Raw genomic sequence first — 19277 nt, 5'->3', positions numbered from 1 at the left:
GCTACAAGGGGGAAAATGGCTGAAGTTACCTAGTGGGAATGTCTATGATTTTCAATGATGAAACCAAAACTGAACCTATGATTTTTTAAGTTGTATTATGTTTATACTTAGATAAGCAGAAACTTCCCGAGAAAGCTCCCAAGTCACTGATTATTACATACTCGGGTCTCCGTTTTATGGAATGATTCTCACATGTTGAGTCTAGCCACGCGGGTTGGATGGGTGGAAGCGTTGGCGTCTGCCCCCGTGTGCGCTCTGTTGCATGCAGACCTGCAGGAATGTTCCTTCGGACAGGCTCAGACCTGCCCATGCCCCAGCCCTCCTGACAGGCGGGGCAGCTCTTGTGCAGTGCACAGCCGCAGCCCCTCAGCCCTGTGGGGCCGTGGCAGCAGGGCGTGGGCTCCGCTCTCCGAAACCACCACACCCCTGGCCCTAGCCTCATCCTCCTTTGTGGGAAGCTGCTTTTCCTCAAGCACTCCTATTCAAGATAAACATTTAAATTGCACTTCGCATTCATTTTCCTCATTTTGTTTCCTAGAATTTCAACATGCTTTTTTCTACTGAGCATTGTGGGTTAAATAGGCTTTTGTGGGCTAGTCTGGGAACATTGTTTCCAGTGAAAAATGCATTCTGTGTTAGAAACAAACAACATACACAAAGAAATGTTGGGAACACGACCTCTTTGTAGAGTGGGGACTGCCTGTCCAGCCTCATGTATCAGAGTTAAAGCATACAAGCATTCTCTTTTCAAATCTGGGCAGCCTATTTTCTTTTTTTAAGTCTCAATCTGGGATAGAAAGCTACGAATCTGGCCACATGTGGGGGACCCTGAGAAACAGACCTTTTTGATTCTATCATTGTCTTTCTAACTGGGAGAGAGGTGTAGAATTAAAGCGATTTGATTGCCTTCTTCCTCTTTTGGAAAATGCCAGCCTTCTAAGGGGAAGGTGGTGGGAGGTGGTGGTTAAATCGTTCATTCATTTGACAACGATCATCTGTTTAATTAAAACATCTAGCTACCATATATCGAGCACCTATGATATGCTAGACTCTGCTCTCGCTGTTCCAGCGAAACCTCTGACAAAACAAACAAGGTTTATGGGGAAACTGACACTAGGTAACAGAATAAAACAAATAAGTAAGAACATGTAAAGTAGTGACAAATGCTTTGATGAAAATTAAGCCCGGGGAAGTATTGAACAGGAGGAGTGGGCCAATGAGCTACTTTTGGTTAGATGGTCAGAGAAGGCCTCCCTGAGAAGGGGCTTTTACACTGAGACCAAAAGGCAGCTATGAACAGATATAGGGAAGAGAATTCCAGGCAAAGGGAACAGGGAGTGCAAAAGTCCTGAGGTTGACCAGAACTTGATTTTATTCCATGAACGAAAGGGCCAGTGTGGCTGGAGTGGGGCAACTGAGAAGGAGGGAGGGTAATGTGAGAACTGGTTGCAGAGGTGGTGAGAAATCAAATCCTGTAGGGCCTTGCAGCCAGGGTGAGCTGGTTGGATCTGGTCCTGAGTACAAGGGCAGCACCGGAAGGCCTGAAGCAGGCCGGTGGCTTCTGTCATCTGGCTTGAAAGGCCACTCCCCTACTCCATGAGAAGGCAAGAGAAGAAGCAGAAGCTTTCACTGATACCGAGACAGTCGGGATGGTGGTGGCCTTCAGCAACCATCCACTTACCCTATGCCTGGAACTCTTCAAAGTGCTTTTGCCTATAGTACATTGATTAATCCTCACAACTGCTCTCACCAATGGAAATTATTAGAATTTCCATATTACACATAGAAAAAATAAGACCTAGAAAAGTAAAGAAACTTGCCTCCGGCTGGTAGGATTTAAAAAAAAAAACCCTTTTCTAATTATATAAGTTAATAACAGTTATTATTAAAAAAAACTTTCTTAAATGAGCAAAAAGAAAAAATTAAATCACTTGAGATTGCATCACCCTGAGATAACCACTGTTAACATTTTGGTTTATGTAATTACAGATGCTGTGCGGCGAAATCTACTATCTACTATTCTCAAAAGCATATGACTGCTTACTTATACGTGACATAATTCTTAGGTTACAGGGTTTTTACATTTTTATCATTAATTTTAGAAATACTGTCCACAAATCTATCTTGCATGAAAGTATGAAAAAAATGTCGAATCGTAATACATAGTAAATGATGGTTTAAAATTACAGAGCAAGATCGGATTTTTTTAATACAATGAAGTTCTCCAAAAAGCATGTTTCTGTCCTTTTCTGTGCTGACAGTTCAAAAAATCATTCGTCAGATACAAATTACCCCCAAGATGGCCATACCCAGCCACCTGCTCCGGTGGGCTTGTTTGGGTCAGTCAATGGCAGACGACACCTGGTAATAAGCCTGCGAACATCTTCGCACACCCACACACCCAACACTGTGCCTGGCCCGTGAGGCCTGATGCAGCCGCAGCAGACCCAGCGTCTGTGCTCCACGTCAGCCTCTATAGCCAGAAAAACTGAACAAATTGGCCCAAGCAATATGTCATCTTTAAAAAGCGATAGTTGGGTCACCTGGGTGGCTCAGTCGGTGACTCGGCTGCCTTCGGCTCAGGTCCTGATCCCAGGGTCCTGGGATCCGCCCCATATCTGGCTCTCTGCTCAGCGGGGAGCCTGCTTTCCTCTCTCCTTCTGCCCCTTCCCCCACTCATGCACTCTCACTCACTCTTTCTTCCTTTATCTCAAATAAAGAAACTCTTCAAAAAAAAAAAAAAAGAGAGAGAGAGAGAGAGAGTCATCTCAAATCAGAGAAGGTCACCTGAGACTCCCCTGCAAGAGCGTGCTTCCAGAGATGAATTCCTCTGCCCTCCGAGGTTAGACAGGTATATGCCCCCGTACGGCCAGCTGGATGAGATCATGAAATCTGATGTGAAGCTTCTTCTCCTGAAGAAGTGAATGAACGATTTAACCACCACCTCCCACCACCTTCCCCTGAACTTGTCCTCTACTCCGCCCTCCTCTAGAATTTCTTCTCCACCGCGGTCTGGTTATTTCCCTTTCTTCTCTGTGCATTTTCATGGTGTGGGCAGTCATGGCTCCCAAACCCACTACCACTACCCTCAGATTTCCTCATTTATAATTGGAGATAACCCTTAGCAAGACCATTTTCAGAATTAAATGAAATCATCAGGATCGAGCCCCGGGACACAGTAGACTGTCTCTACTTGCTGTTGCCATCTCGCTTCTCTCCTGCCCTCCCGTGCCCACCCTTCAAAGGATCTCAGGCTCTGCACTGAGATGTGTGGTATGGTTGAAGGCCACGTGCGCCTTGGTTTGAGCCCCAGCTGGCCATGTTTTTGCTGTGGGATCCTGGGCAAGTCTTTGAACCATGGTGGTCTTAGAGATTACTCTCAGATACAAATGAGGTCATAGATATCAAATTGCTTTTTACTCAAGATAAAGCTCTCCAAAAACTAGGAAAGAACTGTAATAAGAGAAATGGCCCTTGGATGAAAATGAACCTATAAATAAGACGAATCCACTGTATAATCCAAAACCTTTCAATAAGCATTTTCATAGGGACCATTTTGAAATAGGAAAGTTAATTGCAAAATGCCCAAATCTTATACAGGACTGGCAGAAGGGAAAAGAAAATTGACTTGCCCGTCTCTCTTATATACAACTGAGAATGAACCCAGCCCGCTTCAACTCACCACCTTTGGTCACACCGAATGGGTAGAGAATCACAGGGGAAGCCGGTGCGGAGAGGGAGAGCCCAGGCTATGTGGGGGAGGTGCCCCATGTTCCCAGCTGAGCAGTAACGAGGCTGCCCGCTCTAATGGGGAGACAGGCTCAGCCCAGACTTGAGGCACTGACCAGACGTCAGGTTAGGAAGAGATGCTCAGGGTTTATAGAAGACGTGCCCCCACACCCAGGCTGCTCAGCTAGGATTGTTCTCTCTGGAGACAAAGCAAGACCTGCCACAGGACCCTTCCCTGTCTTCCTCTATCTTGAGGACAGGGGCTTGGGAGCTGGGCTCTTTAAATTTGGCTGAAAGATATTCCAAAAGGTTGGCCACAGCCTCCTTTCCTGGGAATTGAGCTATGGACTCGGCAAGGAGAATCAATAGGACCTTAAATGACCTGAAAGGACACTCTACATGCAAAAAGACCGGTTTCCCGCCAAGTGCATTCAGAAAAGGAAAGGCTTAGCATGACACTCCTCTGCGTATGGGCTGCTTATGGGTCAAAGGTGTCGTTTTGATGCCAGGGATCCCAAACCCTTCATCCACTTGTCCTGGTTTGTGACTTGAGTTGACAGGGCCTTGTGAATATTTTCATTCCTGGATAACTAGTTCAAAGTTGGAGTCCTGTTTGGACAATGAGGAGGACACTTTGCTCTCCGTCTACATTCTAGAGGATGGCACCTGCACCCTCAAAGTGAAATTTCACAGCCTAAGTCAAAAGGCCAACCTCTCTGTTCCTGTGCAGAGGAGGGGAACCATCCTTAGGCTGGATACCCAAGAAAACATGGACGACTCTACAACAGCCCAGAATATATGGATTTAACAAGCCTGATCTCCTTATCCAAAGTGCAGGGGAACCTAAGCAAGGTTAGGCTGCTGTTGGTGGCCCATGTAGCAAAAATGGGGTGCTTCTCTAAGACCATGTGGCCCTCAGAAAGTTAGACTGGCAAAATCGGCATACACAAGGGATTTGACTAGAATTTAGAAGGAGTAACCAAGACAGTGACTAAATTTGTGACTGAGGAATTTGGCGATACCCCAAATCCCCATCAGAGTGACTTGACTGTGATATCAGGAAGGTAGAAATAGAATGTGATTATGACTTTAAAAGTGTGAATCTGCCTAGTTGGCTGTAGAGGATGCTGTGCGGAGAAACCGGTTTGAAGAGACCAGAGCATGCAGGAGAGAAGCCCGAAGTCTCAGAGGCTGGCAGGGCCTTCTAAGCAGGGATGGGTGGGGTGGGTGGGCAGCCTTATAAGTTCAGGGCATCGTGTCACGAGTATTTTTCTCTGGGACCGCACAACTAACCTCATTTACTCTAACTTTAGGCTAACTAAGCAAACATTTGGATGGAATTTGTCTTCTCAAGTATATTTATCTACAAAGGAAGACTGCTTGCCGTGACAACGTGAGTATTCTGGTCTGTCGGTCATCATTTGGGTATATACATCAGTCTCTGAGGTCTGATTAATGTGAATCCATTTGAGGAAGGGCAAGATCAGGGCCTTGATGAATGTGGTGTCATTTGTGGTAAATAAGTCAGCTGGAAATACCCTTTTATTCACTCAGTATACAGTAATGTCAACAGAGTATACAACGTACCCACCCCCTGCCATGGTAGCATTTGCATATGAGTGATGGCAGGACCTAAAAGTCTTAATTATAGCCAAGTAAAATAATTTTTAAAGCAATAAAATCAAATAACACTTAGGAAAATACATTTGGTTTTGATCGTAGTTGTGTTTTTCGAATTTCAACATCCTATTGATTTTTCTGAAGTAATTTCTAAAGCAGGTGCCTCTTTGAAAATTGTTTCCCACTTTTCTTTTTCCTTTTTCTTTTTCTTTTTTTTAACTTATGTCACTCGGCAGCTTCCCCAGACCCAAGCCGGCAAGGATTCTCATATCCCACCACGCAAGGATTCTCATATCCCACCATCAAAAGAACCAGGCACACTGTGGAGGAAGAAAATTTGCCCAGAGTGGACCCAAATAGGGAGATCTGGGCTGCCTCTTCCCTTCCCCCATGCCCCAGAAGATCTAAATTTAGTTTACTGGATATACTGCCATGACATTAACATGTTGCAAGAACAAGAATCAAGCAAAAGAGGGAAAAAAAGAAGCTAAATGTGATGCGAGGTATTTCAATACCATAGCAACTACGATGTCTTCCCTATTATGCAGTTCACTTCCTCAGGTCAGGTTACTCTACCCTCTCCTGCACTTCCTGTTGCCGTCATCAAATCAGGTCACCCTGAATTCGGGAGTCCTCTTCATGACTGCAGTCGTGTCTATTTCCAGCAGGATGAATTTCCACCATCTCTTCCTTTGCTCCCCGGACCTTTATTCGGTGCCCTTGATGTTCTTGGTTGCTCTTTGCTGTGGACCACATGCTGTAAATGCTTCCCTTTCATGCACATGTCCTCCCCCACACCCTTCTCTTTCTCGCTGCTCCTCTCCCTGCCCCTCCCTCCAGCTTCTGCAGTAGTCACTAACACAGCCACTGGATTAATGACTCAGTAATTCAGGATCCAAGCACCTTGATTCTCCTGAAAGGCCCAGGTCTCTCTTCCTAGACTAAGCTAAAGGTCTCTCTCTCATCCCCTTAAGTGAAGATGACTTCAGTCTTGAATATTCAGTCTGTTAGAGTTGCCCTGGCTTCTTCCCCTTTCCCTTTTCTGTGCATGTCCCTGGGGCTCTTCACGTTCTAACTTTCCCCAGGAAAAGAATTTTTAGAGCCCACTTACAGATGGAAAAACTAAGGTCCAGAGAGCTTAACTGCCCAGTCGCCTGGTTAGTTCTTGAAGGATGCAAAACAAATGGGGTGAAAATTCAATCAAATTGGCGAACTTGGTGGGAAAAAATCTTGGTGAGGGCTGAGTAGTGCCAAATTAAGACCTGATGATTATTTAAGAGTTCCTTCACCCGTTCTGCTCTTGTCTCCCTGTTGGCAGTGTAAGCAAATAACCAAAGCCAAGCCAGGATATCAGCCACGGTTCCACCAGGACACCTGAGACGTTCCTGCCTCCCAGGATCGTGGAGGCTCAGAAGACCACCAGGGGCCCCTCCAGACCTACCCCAGCAGGGCAGGACGAAGGATCAGTCCTCTCAGAGTCACTAGTTCGGGGTCACTGGCCAGCATGAGCTCCCCATCCACTAGGTTTTTCACAATTCAGTTAGCGTATAGTGATGAATTGACAGAATTGTCGCCCCGAAATGTAGGAAGGTGCATAAAATACAAGATACCTCTAAAATTATATTGATCGCAAGAGTGCTATGAGTCTTAGAAGTAAGCCCCAGCCTTCTCTGGGGGAAAGACACGGGCAGGAAAATGAAGACGATAACTCAGTATTGTAACTGCTCGCTGCAGTGGAAGAGGGACTTCCGTTTCCCAAGCTGAGTGTGAAGAGAAGGGTCTATCCTTGGATGCAAAGGAAGCAAGACCGAGCAGCTCAGAAAAGTCACGTCTTGGTGTGAGCATGGAGGCGATCCCACCCCGGCCCTGGCTGTCCGAGGTCCTGTGCGTTCCCCTCCTCCTGGTGGGGCTCCCTGCGGCGGTGCTCCTGGATCTGCTGAGTTAGGAGCTGGGCCGTGCTGCTGCCGCTGCACATGCTGATTAAGAGCTTGATTGATTTTCTAGCCCGTGACCACATTGGTGGGGACAGAGTACGACAGAGGAGAATGGCGGGGAGCCAAGTGCAAAGAGGGTTTATGAAATGAGCTCTCAATGAAGGAAACTGTGGGAAAGAATGCGATGGAAGCAGATTTGGGGCCAGTAGATGTGGGAAAGTAGAACAACTCAAAATCGCTCTTCGGGCTTGAGCTAAAACAAAGCACTTTGCCAAAACACAGGGAGAGGATCCAGGCTGTGAGACTCCTCACTGTTTATGTAAAACACACTATTCCTCTCTACAAAATCATCACGGACAATGCTTACCCTTCACTCTGTACCAGGCACTGTGTTGGGTTCTGGAGCTACAAATAAGAATCAGGCTAGAGAAGACGATCGAAAACATACACGGAATGACTTGTAAAAATGTAAATGTGTCTTAAGGGAACCATAAAAACAATTTTGCCTAAACTTGGGGCCCAGAGCCAGCAGGGATGAATGGCAGGGGAAGGGGCCTGTGGCTGTGTCCCCGCCACCGCTGGCTGCCTCGTGTGCAAATCTGAGGAAGGTTCTCAACAACTTTTCACTCCCTATTGCCCATTATGACAGGAAGGCCCTGGTGCTTCCCACCCCCACCCTGCAGTCCAGAGGAGGCCTGCTTCAGTGATGGGGGCCGAGTGCAGGCTTCCAGGTGCTTTCAAAATAGCAGGTGGAAAGTGAGCACTGGACAGTGGGGGGAAGACCTCACAGCACCAGGGGACAGTTGCACATCCGCCTCTGAACCTAAAGTTAAGGGCAGGACACTTGGGACATAATTCCTCCCCACAGCCCCACATGCCCACCCCCCCCCCATAACCTTAGCGTCTGTGGTCCCACCTGTGTATTGTGAGTGGCGATTTCTTCCAACCCACCCTTCCCCTGCTTTACCTCCCTTTGGGTAAAGCAATAAATTATTTTTGCTTCCATTAGCTTTCAGCATTTTTTTTTCCCCTTGGTAAACTGGAAAGTGGGGAAGAAGATGAGTATCTGGTGTGTTTTTGTGCATCCATATAATAGAGGAAATGATATGTTTAAAAAGGGGAAATGAGAACAAATATCATACAACTCAAAAACAGTGAGTGGCCAAGTTCAGTACCTGATAGTTTGTTTTTTTTTTTTTTTTTTTTTTTTTTTTTTTTTTTTTTAGAAAATCAGAAATAAACCCCTCTTGCTGTGGTCCATGTTTGACAATGACATAACCTGAAGTGGCTCTTTCATCTTCCACTGCAAAAACACCTCTGTGTAGCTTTAAAACCCAAGTATCTGCACTGGAGGACTTTAAGGAGGTTAAACTTAAGCCAGAAGACTTCAGAGAGGTGTAGTCTAAGCCAGGGGACCTCTGAGTCATCTAGCTTCAGCTGGGGGGTGAGGTGGGGGCTCAGAGTGGTCAAGCCTAGGCTGGCAGACCTCTGAGTGGCCTAGACTAAGCTGGAGGGACCTTATACCCATAGAGCCTCAGCAGGAGGAACTCAAAGTGGTCTAACCTAAGTCAGGAGACCTCTGAGTGGTCTAACCTAAGCCAAGGGTCCTCTGAGTGGTTTAGCCTAAGCTGGGGATCTCAGAGTCTATCCTAAGCCTGAGCAGCCTTATGCCAGAGCAGCCTAAGCCTCTTATCTCCTGCAGGAGGAATTCAGGCTGGCAAGGGGGTGGGGGAGGCCTCCCAGGGCCCCCCCAAGTGTCCCAACTCCTGTTCCGGGGCCCTTCCCTCTGTTTCTAAAACAATCAAAAGGGATAGAAATTCCTGGCAGTGTATGGGACAAGTGTCCCTAACATTGTTCTTTTTTTTTTTTTCCACAAGGAGAAAACTGAATTTAGGAAGAAACTCACAATACTCGATAAAAATATCTAGAATTTCAGCACAAAGCCAAAAACAAGGCGTGGTCGCCCGGGTGCTGGAAGTACTCTGAAATCCCCAAAGTCTCATTCGTTGTTCAGAAAACAAAATGGAACAACTTTTCTTTGCAAGCTCCTGCCCCTCCCCCCGTGCAGTAGCTGTTCTTGGCAGACGCCCAGAGCAGCCTGTAATTCCACGGTACATTGTGTACATTTGCATCCATTTAACCAGCTATTTACAGCCGCCCTTTACCGCCACCTGTAAGAGGCAATGCCATAATGACTCTAAGTGGCTGGGCCGGGAACTGGGTGCCCCGTGATTTTCTGCACTTGAAGAGCCCGAATCTATGGAGTGGTTGGCACTCGGAGGAACAGGGAGACAGCTGGGGTATCACACGTCCAGGGCGGAAGGCGCGAGAAGGAGGCGCGCCAGACGGACGGTCCTTCCTCGTTAGCTCCACTCGGTGGCTCCTTTTCCGTTACCGCAACCGCGAGAAGGAACCTGCCGGGCCTTCCGTGCGGCTTGTTTCCTGCCTGATAACGAACTCGCTGCCATTTGGATTTGCTGAATTTCTGAATCACCCGAGCTGCCTGACAGTCCCGAGGAGGGTGGGGACTCGGCGCGCTGGGGTGGGAGCCCCAGTCCGGCGGAATCAGGGCTGGATGTCACCCCCTTGAGTCCGGGAAACCTGCTCACGGATGTGATGCGGCGACGCAGGGACACCTGCGCTCCCCTGCGTGCTGCACTCGTGCAGCTCCGGGTGGCAAACGGGGTGAAGTGGGGGCGAGGGCGAGAGGAAGTTGAGGTGCTGGAGCGTCAGAAACGCCGCCTTGGCTTCCCTTGCTCTTCGGAGGCTGTCCCGAGGCGGGGCTGGAGGGCTCTGCACGGAGGACTTCCAAGTTGCCCCGGCACAGCTGGAGGTCGGGAGTTCTGAGCCCCCCGAGGGCGGTAACCCGGCGGTCCCAAGTACCCGCAAGAAGCCCGGTGCACAGGACCGCGTGGCGCGCTCGGAGCGCACCAAGCCGAGCAGAGGCAAAAGATAAACCCTGATGGGCCCGGGGGCTGGCTGGCTGGGGCGCAGAGTCAACGCGGACCGGGAGCGCCTTTCGTTTTAAGGAGCCTTACTTCTGGGAAGGGACAGGGAACTGTCAATCAGCGAGGGAGGGAGCGCACCGGCGCTGGGTGATGTCAGCGGATCATCTGCTCGATAACAAAGAGGGGGTATTACAGGAGAAAGTTGCAGCGGCGGCGGCTGCCACGGCGGCACCCCGGAGCCTCGGAGGCGAGGGGCCAGCGGGCGAAGGGAGGAGGGGACGGCTGCTGCCGCAGCAGCTTAAGACCAAGGAATTGAAAGGGCTGTAGGGGGAGGCAGTGCGAGCCAGTCCCGACTGCCCCTCCTCTTCCTCCTCCTCCTCCAAACTCGCAGGGTTCAGCCCCAGCGCTCGCTCAGCCGCCGGGAGCACCCGGACGGACGGGAGGCAGCCGCGCGGCCCCGAGCTGGGCACGGTCCCCAGCCGCCATGGATAGCGACGACGAGATGGTGGAGGAGGCGGTGGAAGGTACAGCGTTTCTCTGGGGCTGGGGGAGGCGCCGAGGGCTTGGAACGCGGAAGGAGTGGCGGGCTGCGACCGGCGCGGCGCCGGGCCCCGCGGCCGCCACTGTCCCCTACGCGGGTGGCCCGCTGCCCGGCTCGGGCACGGGCCGGGCGGCCACGGCCACGGCCACGCCGCCGGGAGCGCGCACTGCGCGGCGGGGCGCAGGCCGGGAACGGGGTTCCGCCGGGCCGGGGCCCCCGGGAGGGTACGGCCGCTCCGGTCCGCCGGGCCACCGCCTGCATCCGCCCTCGGAGTTGCGAACCTGCCCCGCACTCTGGCCTCCCCCCTTTCGGGGATGGAAGGTGGGGGTGCGCGGGAGGACAGCCCCCCGAGACCGGCAGTCTCGGCGGAGCGATCCCCCCCGCCCGGTTTTGGCAACCCAAGCCCCTCTCCGGCTGCCAGCCCTTTCCTTCCGCTCGCCGCTGCGACCTGCGGTGACCGCGGACGCGGCCGGGTCCGTCCCCCGGCGCAGCGCACGGGGCCGAACCAGGCACGTGGCAGCCGCGACCGCGGCGGCAGCTCTTCCGAAAAGATGAAATCATTGCAGGGCAACGAACCACGCTCCCGACCCGGGGCTTGAACGCACGCGGACCGGGAGGCGGCGGCCCTCCCCTCTGCTGCCCCCGAGCGAACTCAGGGAAACCGCCCCTCCCCCTTCCTGCTTCCGAGCTCGGGTGCCGCCGCCGCCACGCTGTGCAGGCGCGCCGCAAGCCCTGACCGAAATTGCTGGGTGACACTTAACTTTCTGAATTCCATGCCGTTGGCTGTGGGTGATATCACCGCCTCGGTGTCGTGTTTCTCCGCCCCTTCTCTTCTAGCGCCCCTCCCCCGACTTTTCTCGCCACTTTGTTTTGCTGAGTTTCTCCACCTCTTTTTTTGCTAGTTCTAAAAAGCGAGGTGGGGACGTTATACAATCTAGTTGTTTGTATCAGGAGATGTTATGATTTTGTAACAGCGAATACTGGAAAATACTCTTTAGCGTGTTTACTTATTTGATTCCACCCCAGACAGTAAGTCGTGATGTTTTGCAATGTTGTGTGGTATTATTCCAGAATATTTTAAACCAAGCGTCCAAGTAAATAATGTTAAGCTTTTGGTTGAATCTGGTTTCTATCTAATTTGTATAAACAAGTTGTTATAAAAGGTAAAGAAAAATAAAGTAGCAACACTGTACAAATGCATAAGGATATATAGTTATTGCTACATTGGGAGAAGAAATCAATTTTTATGTTTTCATAAAACATAATTGACTCCTTTTGCAGTGATCTCGAGGTCTTACGGTGATAATTAAGTATAATAATAATTCTGAATTCTCTGGAAGCTATCCATCCTGATGTCACTGTGAAAACTTATTTTCTCTATCCAGCTTCAAAGTGTGTTGGTGGTGATTGTTTTAATTTCACAATGTTGTGAATTCACAGAACTATTTAATAATCAAATTCAGTGTTGGGGGCTTATGGGGATTCCAAAGACAGTGATTGAGAGGGTGCTTTGGAAGCTTTCGTTTAATTTAAATTCTTGACTTCTTGTGCCTTCGTCTTATGAAAGATAAATGTAAAATGTGCTCTTTTCAAATTGTTAGAGCTCATTCTCATTCTTCAAAGTTTACTTTTATTTGTAAAACTTTAATATAAACCCTTGATCACAGGCAGTGCTCCCCAGGTTAAACTGCATTCCTTTTTGAAGCTGTTTAGAAACATAAGGCCCGGTTGTCCGTGGTCCCTGGATTCCTTGCAGAATGTGAACAGGCAGCTTTAGAAATGTGTCTGTTGTTTTTGAGGTTGTCCACTAGAGAGTTCTTTTCTTCCTTTACAAACAAGGAAGAATCTGTTCTATAGGACAAACCGTATATGTTACTGTCCCAAACCAAGAATATGCTTGAGAGTGAGGGGGGTCACTATTAATACTCATGCTGGCACAACTAGTTTAAGCCTTGAATGTTTGGGGCAATCCAGGACATGTGGTCACTCAGTTGTACCTAACAGTAAACAGTGGCACAGAATCTTTTCGAGTCCTTAGAAGGATCGAAGGCTCAAGCTCAGTGTCTCGAGCATGTGTGTGTACAGGAAGTGAACTGTACCGCTGGGCTTTTCTGCAGCCATTGTTGGCCTTTTTAGTGCCATCTGTAACAGTCTGCTTATCATCTAGCACGTGCAGGGGAGACTGGTGAAAGGCTGGTCTGAATATCCAAGTGTTGGATACCTCTCTCCATAAACAGAGCCATAATTGTAACAATGATAATGCTGTAATTGTTTAGTTCTTACTGTGTTCAGACTCTGTACTAAATGTTTCACACACTATCCACTCAGTCTTATGAGGTGGGCACTAATATTATCCTAATTTTACAGGGGAGGGAACTGAGGCACAGAAGAGTTAAGTACAAATCCAGGGACACTCAGCGAGGTAGGAGACAGGCTCAGACCTCCAGAACCTCACTCCACCATAGCAGACTGTCTCGCTACGTTTTTCCTTTTTTTTTTTTTTTAATTTTTAGTGAGTCAAATATATGAAATACTAGGTAACTGAGTTCGGAAGCAACAGTTAAGCATTATGTCAGTATCAGTCTTTATCACTCTAGAGCTTGGTGTTGACTGAGTTCAGTAACTTTCAGAAAAATGTATTTGGGGAAAGAGAATTTAGCTTACAGCCTCTCCAACAGACATCCTTTTTCCTCTTTTTCTTCCTCCTTAGTAGTTTACCCTGGGGAAGAAATTGGTCTTTGCAGGACTAGAGTTTAAATGTTGATTTTTCTGTCAGGGTGGAGCCGTACGTAGCCTGGGTGAAGTTCTAGGCTTGGAGTGGGTGAATCCCGAGGGGAGGTGGGTGGTGGAGGGAGTAGCTGTTTACTCGTGCTGGCTCTGCTCCTTTGGGAAGGCAGCAAGCCCTGGGCCTCAGAGGGCTGGAGAAAGCCACCTGAGATCCTGCTATGGTTTTTTAAAAACTCTTCCAGGCTCCTTGGTTCAGTAGGAAGTGGTGTTTATTACTAGATTTATTTCTTTGTCTACCCATAGATAACAAAGATGAATACAATGTGGTCCCTAATATAATTTTAAATAAGTTTATCATATCCAAACAGATGAATTATGGTGGCTGAGAGGAAGTAAAAATTACTTCCAGCTTGGGGAGGGAGATGGGGAGAGATTTCCCAGAAGGGTGGTATGGATTTCATTCTAGTTGAGAGGCGGCCCCAGTGAGTGAACACAGAGGTGGCACCTTGTCGTCAGGTAGGCACATCCAGAGGATAATCGTTTGGTTCTGCCAGAACAGAGGGCCTGGGAGAAAAGTGGAGGATAAGACCGGGAAAGAGGCGGTGTCACAGGCCGAAACTGTGGCTTGTGTGCTGAAAGTGCTGGGAGGCCACAGGGGCTTTTTAGAGATGGGAATGACAGGATCGGAGCTCCGCTCTGGGAAGATGAACCAGCCTGGTGAGCAGGTTAAGGGAACACCTAGAAGGTTCTTTGAAATAATCCAGATATGTGGTTAAGCAGGAAACTGGAAAGGCTTGGAAAAATATAGGAGACACTGAGGAAAATACTCAAAAAAAGGAAATACCAGAATTTCTGGAAGTAAGGAGCCAGAATGAAAACAAGCAAATCAGTGTTCCATTGCCCCAAGCTCCTCAAAATATTACAAATATTTTTAAGTCCCCCTAATAGCTTATCCTGCCTGTCTCTAACAGGCTGGCGCGTGCCCTGCACTTAGGAAAAATGCATGCTACGTGCACCGGTAGCACCCCCTCCCTGTGGGCCACGCACTAAAATTATGACCCTTACAACTAATAATTGAGCTCTTACAAAGAATTACTCTCAAAAATCGAAGTACTCTTTTAACAACCAGTGTAAACGCAACATTGTGACGGCATGTTCTTTGCACTAAACAGAATCAGTTTGCCTTTTATTATTATTACTTTTTTTAAGCAGCTCTATTCTGCAAAACCCACAATGTATGTAAGGATCTCTTGTTCTGAAGGAAACACACTACACACACGCGCGCGCGCACACACACACACACACACACAGGCCCTACTCTCACATCTCCTGTGGGTAAGCCTGAGGCAGTCAGCCGCCGGGTGTCTGACCCAGAGGGAATTTCCTTTGCGGAGAGGGACGTCACTGCCCAGGATACAGGCCTGGCTCTCATCAGGTTCGGAAAAAAGCTCAGAGGGAACTCGAGGGGGAAATTTTAACTCTCTATCTGTTCAGTAGATAATGATCTTTAGGACAAAGTGAAAAACTAAATGTGTGAGACTGTGAACATTTTTTTCCTTCTCTAACCTCTGTAAATATTTAAAATCACACTGGGGCCAGATCTACGGCACGTGAGCTGTGACACCATTGTCAACACAGAACAGTCAGTCACGTGAATTTTCCTCTCGTTTGAGTCTGGTGTTGAACCTCTGTTTAGTGGGAACTGTCCCAGAAGGCTGTTGGCTGACTTGGGGCTTTTTACAAATCGATCTCAATCAGAGCAAGGAGGACCAGTGTTTCTCTTTGAGTTAGGTAACCCTTGGAAGGGTTAGGAATTTGCCACCAGGACATGCTGTTGGAGATCTTGGTGGTTTTTGGAGAACTGTCTTAACTCCAAAGGCTTCCTCCACGTCTCTTCCTGGGTCCCCAGGATACCTCCCTCTTTAGCGATACCTTCTTCCACCAACAGCAGGGAAGAAAGGGCATGCTGCTAATTTGCCCTTATCTGGAGAGAAAACGATAGAAAGACTTGGGGAAGGGGCTTTCAGTATTCATTAGCACGTTCAGAGTGGCGAATGTGTTTCTTGGGTGCAAGGCGTGGGCTTCCTCAGATGAGGAAATAAGCTTGGAATGTGGGGGCTCGCTGTGAGGTTTACTTGAGATAACAGGAAAGGACGTCATCCGTTGCCAGATGCCTGATAGGTATGCAGACTTTGTTCTTGTCTGTATAGCAGCAGTATTAAGTGACTAATACTGACCAGATACTGTTCCATGATGCTATCATCCAAATGGTGTGTTCGAGTAAGAGCTGCACCAGAAGACGGTCTATAGAAGCACCCACGTTGAAAGGAGGTGTGAGGGGCGTAACAACCTAATCTCCCCTCCCCTACGTTGCTTTCTTTGGAAAGTCTGTTGTTGTTACTGTTTTGTTGTTTTAGATACAAGGTTCTACTACTAGGAAAACCACTCCAGGCTATTAAATATTCAGGGTGCAGTGCTCGAATGATCACAGCCCTTAATTTCTAGCTCTTTTTAATTGATCCTGTTAATTGATAGCATCGTCCTCCTTTTGGAAAGATGAGAGGGAAACAAACCAAACAAGCCAACAAGAGGGGCGTGCTGTGGACTGATAGAGGGAGAGGGAAATATCACACGTCCTCATCTTTCCAAACACATGGTGTCACCCAAGAAATGGCTCACGTTCTCTGTCGCGCTCTCACCTAGAGACTAAGAAGGTGATGGGTTGACTCTTCACTGGCCTGCTGAAAGACACGTTGACATAAGCACCCTTCATGGAATGCTTTCATCTCAGTTGGGATCAGTACTGTCCCTCAAGTGCTTTTAGCATGTTCCATGACACTTTACATTTTCTCTAATTTTCCACTGCTGGGGTTGCACCTGCAATGTTTTATTCAGACATAGGACAGGACTGTTGTAAATGAGGGAAGGTGGAAATGAAATTTTTACACTGGATTTCCCCCCCTTCGTGTTCACGTTTACTGTAATAGTTCTCTTGGTCTAAAGTACAATAAAAACTCTCATCCAACATTAACTTTTTAAAGTCCTAAATATGTGAACTGTTTTCTGTGAGGAAAACACTTACAGCTAATGAGCGAACACTTCAATATAAGGCTAAAATGATTATTCTGATATTTATACCTAAATCATAAGTAGAATGCTAAGTTCATAGAAATGTTAATCCCAACATTTCATAAAAGCAAGCTTTTAGCTATACACGGAGTGGGGTTTTTTAATGAAAAGAAAAAAAGTGTATTTAGTTTATTTCGATGAGAAAAATGTAACCAGTACATATTTGGAAAATAATTGTCCAGATTATTTCATATGACACAAGTATCATTGAATATGCTGTGTATAGTTAGTTTTTGAGTGAGAAGAAAACAATTGTGGCCTACTTGCTTTCTAACCATTAATTTCCTGGCCCTTTGTAGAAAAAAATTTGTGTTAAGAGGAAAGGAACCATATCGATTGTGATTTAAGTAGTTATGTTTTATTGTAATATTCTAGGTAATTCGTTCTGTGCAGAGTCAGGTGTAGCAATAAAACAGTGTATTTGTTCATTGTTATTTTACGTTTATGTAATCAATAACACAAATAAAGAGCTCTTTTGTTCTTCATAATAACGCTTACTTAACCTCTCTTCTAAGGGATGATTTTTTTTTATCATGTTAGAAGAAACCATTTTAGGAGACTAAAGCATTCATTGTGGTGATATGGTTTGTGTTTTCTTTTATGTCTGTGAGCCATCTGGAAGCCCTATTTAAGTGTTTAATGTCCCTGCATTACACACCGTGTTAATGCTTTCATACCTTTTTCATCCATGACCCAGGTTGTTAACCCAGGAGAAAGCCAGGAGATTAACTACTGCCGTCATTTTCACCCACCTCCATAAAATTAGCTCACCAGAGCAATCGGGGAGATACCCATGAGGTGACTTCTGGGTTTTATGAAATGGGTAGATAATAATAAAAAGCTAAATATTGACTGTAAGCATAAATATTGGAATATACCAGTCTGTGACCCAGGAAGAACACACAATTTAAAGATCACAGTATCATAAGAGCTGCTGATTTCAAAATCACTGTTGAAATGCCCATATGGATACTTCTAGCGGCGTTTAAAGCACAAACCCTCTGAACGTAGTGGTAGAGGGTATAAGACAGGTTGTTACTAAACATTCAAAGCTGAAAGACATTGTAAAGTAAAGCAGTCAGTTCAAGCTTAAGCTTAAATTCAGGCTTAGAAGGACTGTGAGTTCACGTGTTAGTACAAGGTAAGGTGTATAAATATTAGGGCAGTTTCGGAGACGTGGCTGTGTCCCTTGTTGTGTGAGTATAACAGAGCAGGCAGTAGGTTTTCAGAAGTCACCCGGCTAGCAATCCTCCACATCATACTATATAATGATATAGAAAATCATACTGTGTACTGAGTTCTACAACTAAATAACTTACTGCAAAGACAAAGTGCCTTACAATAGACTATAAAATGTTGCTATCTCAATCACATTTCGATTGAGCAAGAGAGTCTGGGGACATTAATTTCAACTATGAGCAGGGCCATGGAGGGAAGTACTTGGTAAATTGAAACATGCAGATGTTATTATTGGTAATAACTTTTAGTCCCCAGTAAAATGCAAGCTCATTTTTAGTTCCTAGTCTGAAATGTGTTTAAGTCCCTGTACCGTGGCCCCCATCCGCTCACAGAGTGTCCATAACAGACAAGTTGGTACTGCTGCTGCAGACAGAGAACCCTTGGCACTCAGTCACTCTCCCCCGAGGCAGGGAGGGCGCCCTTTGGCTGGTCAGGGAACTTGCTGGCAGGGTCTGAGCATGGACCTGTCGGTGGGAGGGTTGAAGATGTTAAGGTTTGCCTTGTGGTTCCCTTTCTCCAGGGCACCTGGATGATGATGGATTACCACACGGGTTCTGCACCGTCACCTACTCCTCCACGGACAGATTCGAGGGGAACTTTGTTCACGGAGAGAAGAACGGACGGGGGAAGTTCTTCTTCTTTGATGGCAGGTAGCACTCACAGTTTTGTTTTGTCTTGTTTTGGGGGGGGTACCAAATTACTTTACTTGAAGGAATGATACAAATGAAAGAATTTAAGTGGATGTTTTGGTACCACTTCTAGAAGAGGCAAAAGTCACCCCAACCTGTATACACTGCTTTGGGGACCAAGGAAGTCACTCGTGCTGCTCTGGGGAGCCAGCCCGAGGCTTAGGTCCGTCATCACTGCCTCCTACGCTGTGCCTGACACAGCTTGTCTGTCATGTCAGATACAGGGAGCCCCCATCCTGTGCAAGGTAGTTACGGGGCTCACCCGATTCTTTGATGGATTTCACCTGCTTGTCCACGTAATGAGGCTCCATGAAGTCACACAAATCGGGGTCCTTTTTGTCAGGGACCAGTTTGGGCCGCTCAGGTAGTGACTGATTCTCGCTTCTTTTCAAGTGTAACACACACACACTCCAGTGCACGCAGCCCTCTGTCTCCCAGTTGTCACGGTCTGGTTCCTTCATACCCTGAAGGATCATGCGGCCACCTCGTGGTTTCTGCAGCTTCGTCATTTTCTCAGCATAGTCCCTGTCCTCATGAGACGGGTCAAGAAGATATTTAGCAGGGCTCTTGGAAGCCGCCTCATCACGGTTCAAGCAGGGAGATGTGGGACAGGGGAACACAGGAGGAAAACAGCTCCAGACTCACAGTGTGGGACAGGCTACTCTTTGGGATGACTGTCATGGTGTGTGATACCTTCGTGCTGATACCACAACTGGTACTG

The 19277-nt window shown here is 47.5% G+C and overlaps 1 protein-coding gene across 1 annotated transcript in view; it reads left to right on the top strand.

Annotated features, from left to right (window-relative positions):
- Positions 1–8484: 8484 nt before the first annotated feature.
- SETD7 (SET domain containing 7, histone lysine methyltransferase) overlaps positions 8485–19277 on the top strand; it is a 47764-nt gene continuing 36971 nt past the window's right edge. Inside the window, exons 1-2 of the mRNA XM_040626325.1 lie at positions 8485–10755; positions 18388–18517. Coding sequence (XP_040482259.1) covers positions 10716–10755; positions 18388–18517 — 170 coding nt within the window. The 5' untranslated portion in view covers positions 8485–10715. The remainder of the gene's footprint in view (positions 10756–18387; positions 18518–19277) is intronic.

Source organism: Ursus maritimus, unplaced genomic scaffold (genome assembly GCF_017311325.1).
Source record: "Ursus maritimus isolate PB19 unplaced genomic scaffold, ASM1731132v1 scaffold_11, whole genome shotgun sequence".
Classification (NCBI taxonomy): domain Eukaryota; kingdom Metazoa; phylum Chordata; class Mammalia; order Carnivora; family Ursidae; genus Ursus; species Ursus maritimus.
Note: the sequence above shows the minus strand (reverse complement) of the source record. Positions and strands in the feature narration are given on the sequence as shown.